A 7,261-nucleotide genomic window follows, 5' to 3' on the forward strand; every position below is an offset into this window, starting at 1 on the left:
ACAGATTCAACCAATCAACGACTTGCTAAAATACAATATCTTTGCATTTCACCTAAATCAGTTTGGACTCTTAAATTATGTGGGCAGAAAAGCTGTTGCTTGCAGGTAGGATGTTGGGTTGTGGTTGTCAATATCACAGTATAATTTAGCCTAATAAAATACATTTTAAAGCACATCATTATGGTGTGGGTTGGGTTGGGTGATAATTGATAAAAGAAAATACCCTATGGATATTGAAGGCCATTGATTTCTCAGGCATCATAATGTGACAGAGTGGCTCTGTCAATCTGGATCCCTTATTCTTAGATTGATACAGTTATTGGGACTGGGAGGAAGAACATCCGAAGAACTGATTCTGTAGGAGATGTAGGCCTATCTGTCATTTGCCCCGCATAGCTACACTGAGTAGTTTGAGCGGCACCTGGCAAACTAATTCTGAAAATGTTTGAAAGGAGTGACTAACTGCATTAATATGCTCCTCTGGTCAGGGTTATGGTTTTTTTTCTAAGCATACCGTCGCCCTCTGCTGGCTGTGCTTGGTATTGTGTGCATATGGAATAGAAGGCACAAGTCAGACAAGGATCAGACGGCCTGAATGTTGGTAACTCTTAAAAAGGATTAGGTGGAGTTGGGTTTGTCACTTTGGCCAATGCATGGCTGTCACAAAGTTTAGACTATTCAACAGTCAGTTAGATAGACTTGTCAGTAATGAACCAAACCTTATCTCAGTATTGTATTACATTTTTGCAAAGGGAACCATTGCACTGCTTTTGCAAGAATTCTGTTGTTAAAGAGCATTGATGATCTTTAGACTATATATTTGACATAACCATGAACATGCATCATTGGTTTTATAATGTTCATATCCATGTCATGATATGAAAGCTGTAGGGGTTGGTATATTGAGTAAACGATACTATGCAATTGTTGCATGGGGTAACTATTTCCAATGCATGGGTTGAAATCAATTCTAGCACAGCTGGAAAGTACCCTTCAGCCAATACGTTTTGTCAATAATGGACAACTTTTTATAAAGTCTTGAAGATAAGGTGTTGTATTTCAAATGTTTTTGGGACTGTTGTAGTTGATCTTATAACATGTTCTATGTATATTATTGTTTTATATGTTAATTGTAAGATGTAAATTTCTCCCCTGGGTTCCTGTTGAAAGTTCACTGCGATAAAGTCTTCAGAATATTGTATGAGTCATCTGGATATTGATTGCAGTAGGCAATGATCTGTGTCCATGTTTGTTACGACAGATTTGTGGTTTGAAAAAAAGGTCTGATTCTTTATGAATTATAAAATGGCCCTCATACACAGTTGGAGCAACTTCAAGTAGGTCGACCCAACAATTTTGCTTGGGTCTAAATTAGAATAAGCTGGGGTTATTGGCTATGCGGCCTTGACTAATAGAGAATAGAAATCTTAATAGCTTTTCATGAAATACAGCAACACCTAATGGAGTGTCTGGCCTTCTGACCATAAAACTAAATGTCACTGCCTCATTATCATAGGAGAGACAGAGCATTGACGTCAGACCTCTCATAAATATACAAATAACATACGGAGGTGCAAAATGTGACTTTGTAAATTGCTGCCCCCCCCCCCCCCCACCTGTCCCCCCAACCAATAGAATGGCTCGTCTGACACAGTCCAGCCTTGATGGACACACCCATAAAAGCAGAGTTTATTGCAGGACTAAGCAGAAGTGAAAGCACAAATATAACATCTTAGGAGACCAAGGCCTCTAAAATAGAGTTGTGCATCAATCCATCTGATCCAATGACCCGTGGCACATTCTCCGCAGCGCCGTCTTTTAAATGGAACTCAAAATGTCAAGATGACTTCTCTAGGCTACGCAGTCCTGAACATTTGAGCAAATCCACTCAACCTTTCAAGAAGTCATTAGAGGCGATTTTATTGTGAATTCACGCTTACTTGGAGTGTTTCCACGTGGCTCGAGTTAAGAGGATTCAAATGGACCCAAGAGGTTAATGAATTCATAGCATAAAAACAACAGTCATTTGGGCTCGGCCGGTTCCTCCACCTGCTCCCCCATACGGGGATGTTGTTGAGAGCAACATCTGAAGCACCTGGTTATATTCCATTTACACAGTCAGTAAAAAAAAAGTCAATCACAGTCACAGCGCTGGTAAAACATGAGTCCGCCCTTGAAACGTGGACCGCACCACTTGTCTTTTTATTGAGCCCATAATTCACCTCTGACTGTGTGTTGATTTATCATGGATGGAAGCGATGGGACAATGGATATTGCTGATGGCCGTCGTGACCAGCGAGAGTGTGGGTCGAGGTCTGCGTGCGTGTGTGTGTTGTGTGTGTGTGTGTGTGTGTGTGTGTGTGTGTGTGTGTGTGTGTGTGTGTGTGTGTGTGTGTGTGTGTGTGTGTGTGTGTGTGTGTGTGTGTGTGTGTGTGTGTGTGTGTGTGTGTGTGTGTGCATGTGTGAGTGTGTCTGTTTGGTGGCGTGGGTGGGGAGTTGCAGCTGGAAGTATATAACCCGGTTGGGGCCGACAGAGAACGTAGAAGACGATCCTTACTAGATCCCACCACCACCAGCCCACCTGAGGACCTCCAGGAGAGCAGCTAGCGACACCGTCCCCTGTAGTGATGAAGTGCAACCAGCTCCTGTCATGGACCTTTCTGCTCGTGGCCTCTGGTCCGATACTGGCCCATCCCATCACAGACTCTGCTGAGATGCCCTACTCAGGACCTGGTGAGTGGAAAGTAACATATCCATTACAGGCATCATCTCAATGTTAGGCATGGGGGAGATAAGGTAACACTATCTCAGTACCTTGATTAACTCTTGTAAACTTTATATGTGAAGATGAATGATACGCAAGCCATGACCTGACACCTGAGTTAATTGCTTCAAGTCTTTATCGTAAACATTGCTTGTTCTGCCAAAGTTCAGATGTATGGACTGATCTATTTACCGATTTCTCTGCAGAACATTTAGAAATGCATTGCTCTCAGTATGAAGAACTTGCGAAATACATTGTATTACTGCTTAGTGCAGAATATGTCATGACTAAAGTGTTCATCTTAAATCGTGTCCATCTGTGTTGCTATTCACCACATAGTTGTCTCTCCATGTTTTTCATTGCTTGCCACGTCTTTGGCATAAACTGTATACTACTGTGTGAGTCCCCCTGAAGATGCGGTGTCTGTCTGTCTGTCCCCAGTGTCAGTGGAGGACAGAGGCGGTCTGGATGAGCTGTCTCTCGCTGAGCAAACCCAGGACGGTGCTGGCCTCAGATACTCCACTCTCATGTCTGGGGAGCTCAGCAGAGATGGTAAGAAGAAACACACATTCATGTGTTAACCGTTATTTTATCCAGGGAAAGACCACATTCAGTTGCACACATTCAACCACAGGCTTCTACCAGTGGCCACTGAGCAGCTCCACTGGGGAACCGGGGTTGGAGCACCTCGCCCATGACACATCTAAGTGTAGTTGTTGCAGGAGGAGGGGAGACCGTGACTCACTCGCTTTCCTCGCCTCTATTTTCCCAGCCGGTCCTCAGATTCTGCCGCACAAGCGTGGATCATCTAGTAGTGTGAGATAAAAAAAGAGGTATCTCAAATAACTCTGCATTCATGTTTCTTCTCTCTCAGGTGTTAGAACAACTGGCCTGCTCCCCAGGGGGATGAAAAGAGAGGTGGGGTTTTCTCATCTATATTGATAAAACAACAAATACAGTAGTGCACATTTTGAAGCAGTTTCTCACTAACGTCTTATGTGTTGCAGGTCTTGCTGGAGAAACAAAGTCTCCTAAATCCGTTCAGCCAGTTCTTGGGCATCCGGAAACAGTTTCGGAAGAGGGGAGGGAATACTGAGTGTTTCTGGAAGTACTGCGTCTAAGACCAAGAACGGGCACTCCTGCTGCTATATAGCTATATGCACTATATAGACAGGGCTTGCACTAAAAAAAACAATTCCTATCTTGCACTCACATACTGTAAATACATGCAGACAGAATAAGATGTAATATGCATGCACCGGTGTGTGTGTGCGCACAGTCACACACACACACACGCGCGCGTGCGCACACACACACACACACACACACACACACACCCGCAAGCACTGTCAAGTAATGTTCCACAAAAAGAACAATGCCATAGGTATGATTGAGAAATATTGTTTGAGGACCTCGAGATGATTTATTCAGTTTACTTTTAGGCTGTTTAAAATTATGTTATGTGCACATCTTTGTTTTTGAAATGTCCCTTGGTTGTCTGATGTCTGACAGTATCTAAAATGCAGAAATGTAAAAATGTTGAAAACAAATTAAAACTTCTATTTGGAAAAATATCTCAACTGAGTGTCCCTAAAGCCCATGTCATACCACTCAAACACAGATGTTTGTTCGGTGTGCCATGGCGGTCTGTCTTTGTTGGGAGATGTTTAGAGATGTTCGGTCAGAGTCAATATGTTCAATCCGTTAGCCCATGCCACATCAATCAAACATGATCTATAATGATCGATAATGTTATTTATTATTGATCATGTTTGATTGATGTGACATGGGGCTTTTAGTTTAGCTAAATAACTGTTGGTAAAAGACTGAGAAGTTCTTATCAAGCAAAGAGGCAACAAAAGAGACGGACCAAACTTTGTGCTAGAGTTTTCTCAATTTTTTTCTTTTTTTATTATTTTACAGCAGAAAGAATATAAAGCATTCAGAAAACATCTTCCATATTTTAAGGGCATTTCAAAACGTTTTGCATGGCTTCAGCAGCTGAAATCTCTTTTTTTAACATATCCATCGAGTCAGTGACGCTTGTACATGCACAATTACAAAAATAAAACTTACAAACAAGAGAAGGAGGGGAAAAGGGAAGAAAGCAAAAAGACATCGGGAGAGAACTGAGCGGAGATGAAACTATTGGGCGGGAGGGGGGAGGGGGGGGGGGAGAAATATAGGGGTCAGGGGTCACATAACAGGGAAAGACGGAGAGAAAAGACAGCTATTAGAGGAGAGGAAAATAGATCTAACACTAGTTCACATGCAAAGTGTCGACGGCCCCTAACTTTGTCTCAAAGCACGGGCGGCCATTTTTTTTCTTCTCGGTTTGGAGTCGATGAAAACGTGCAGTTCGGTAAAGGGTGCCATACAATTGCTGTCCATAAACTACTGAATGCTTGTCGTCTTGCAATACTGGCATTTGCATAAAGAGTAAAATCAACTAACATGTGTCCAATCGTTTTTTAAACTTCACTAGGTCTATTAGGTCTCCACAAAATAATTCTTATTGCTCTGTGTCCACGAGTGGAATATTATGTTGTAAGATAGTTTTCTGTTCTGTTTGTCCTGATGTGCCTACCTTTCTCTGTCTGGCGTGTGGGTGCTTGGACAAAACGAAGAGGAGGAAAGGCAGATTCCCAGGTCAATTCACAGAATGTCAATGAAATCGATAATACTATATAACGAAGAGTGCCTATCAGCTAACCTGTCATCCCATTCATAAATGGCAGTAAAAAACAAGATTTGCAGGTGAGCTTCTCGTATTACACTCTTTGATTCTCTCTTACACTTTGTTATCAATATAGATACTGTGTATCCAAGGCAAAAAAGCTTTATGAAAGAACGTCAAATCCCTTATCTCACTGTCGGTAATAAGTGCTTATATGACAACACTTCACTTCTCAACCTTACTGAGAAGAGGAAATGGATTATATATTATCTTCATTCATTATGTCTTCAGGCCAGTATCGCAGTGGAAAATGTCTTTACCAGAAAGCACTGCTCAAAGGTTTACCTATAGTCAATTTGAGTATCTTCTGCCAGCGAATCACATGTCCTGCTCTGTTTCCTCCTCCTCCCCATTTTGGCACCCTGAGTAAAATACAGAAGGGAGGTGAACCAGTCCCTCGTCCGGGGGGGGGGGGGAAAGAGCGCCGCCTTCTCCACTGCTCTGTGTACTGCTCTGTGTACAAGTGAAACTGACATCTCGACATGTCTGCGTGTGTGCTGCTGTGCAGTGTCTTGTGCATGTGTGTGTGTGTGTTATTATGTGTGTCACTTAGTTAATACTCGCTATATACTGTCACAATGCTCTCCCCAACCTTCGTCTGTGTGTATTTGAAGTTGGGAGCACACCGATCGAATCCAAAATGAATTAAAAACAAAAACAAAAAAAGTCTAAAAAGTTTAAGCTTGCTCTAAAAACAATCCTGTCCTCATGCTTTGCCATGAAAACGTCAGTCAATACTGCTTATTGATCATTGGCTCGAATTGTAGGTTTCCCCCTCTGCCCTCTGGTCACATGCCCTGCGTCTTTCTGAGTTCTGCGACACGTCAAACCAACGTTCATCGTTTTACAGAACAGTAAGTCTTTTAACAAGTCTATCTGACTACCGATTCTAGGAAAATAAGCATGCTTTGGGTGCAGTTCAGTCACCCAGTTAACTATTTTACCCATGCAAGCATAATAAATCCTTCTCCTTTTTGCCACAGCACCGCATCAGCTCTGCATTCTAACCACAATCCAGAGGATGAATGCAAGGCAACAAACCCCAGTAGTGGCGTTTCTTCATTTTGTGGTTTTAAACAAGCAGTCCCAGTAGAAAAAGAGAGAAAAGAAGGCAGAAGGAAAAAGAAAAAGAAAGAAAGAAAGAAAGAAAGAAAGAAAGAAAGAAAGAAAGAAAGAAAGAAAGAAAGAAAGAAAGAAAGAAAGAAAGGATAGCTTAGCATGTTGACAAGCCGGGATGCTAGTGGAACTGGTTTGAACAGGGATGATGATATTCTGGCTTTGGTGAGCGTAAGGTGATGGTGATCATGTGTGTCCATGTACTGGATACAGCACTGTCTTTTAGGTGAGCATTTTCTCTCTCAAACGTTCTCAACTTCAGGTACATTGCACGTATGCTGACACTGGATTTGTGCGATGGGGATATATGAGTAGGCACTTTCTACATAAACACTCGGGAAATAAAGTTTACATACCAGGTCTGTGGAAAAACGAAAAAATCAGTCAAGTCAGTCAATGAAATAAAGAAGTAACTAGACTATATATAAAAAAAAAAGAAAAAAAAAGCGTACATGACAACAATTCAGTAAACAAAACAACAAAGGTTTTTCAATGGCACTTGCACCTTGGCTGAATAATCAAACTGTCATTACTTGGATAGAGAATACACTTTCTGGTGGTTCTAATATGAACAGTATTAATTAATTAATTAATTAGTTAATTGCCACTTTCAAAAGCACTGCTTTGTACTGTCAGCAGCCAAT

At 41.8% G+C, this 7,261-nt stretch overlaps 1 protein-coding gene across 1 annotated transcript; it reads left to right on the top strand.

Annotated features, from left to right (window-relative positions):
- Positions 1-2,627: 2,627 nt before the first annotated feature.
- On the top strand, positions 2,628-3,885 carry LOC310780869 (urotensin-2-like; the record flags this gene model as incomplete). Its single annotated transcript, XM_083641376.1, has 4 exons — positions 2,628-2,733; positions 3,206-3,316; positions 3,639-3,682; positions 3,772-3,885. The coding sequence occupies 4 exons, from the start codon at positions 2,628-2,630 to the stop codon at positions 3,883-3,885; spliced, it is 375 nt and encodes a 124-aa protein (XP_083497502.1).
- Positions 3,886-7,261: the final 3,376 nt, after the last annotated feature.

The sequence above is a fragment of the Poromitra crassiceps genome (assembly GCF_964638095.1).
Source record: "Poromitra crassiceps genome assembly, chromosome: 8".
Classification (NCBI taxonomy): Eukaryota; Metazoa; Chordata; class Actinopteri; order Beryciformes; family Melamphaidae; genus Poromitra; species Poromitra crassiceps.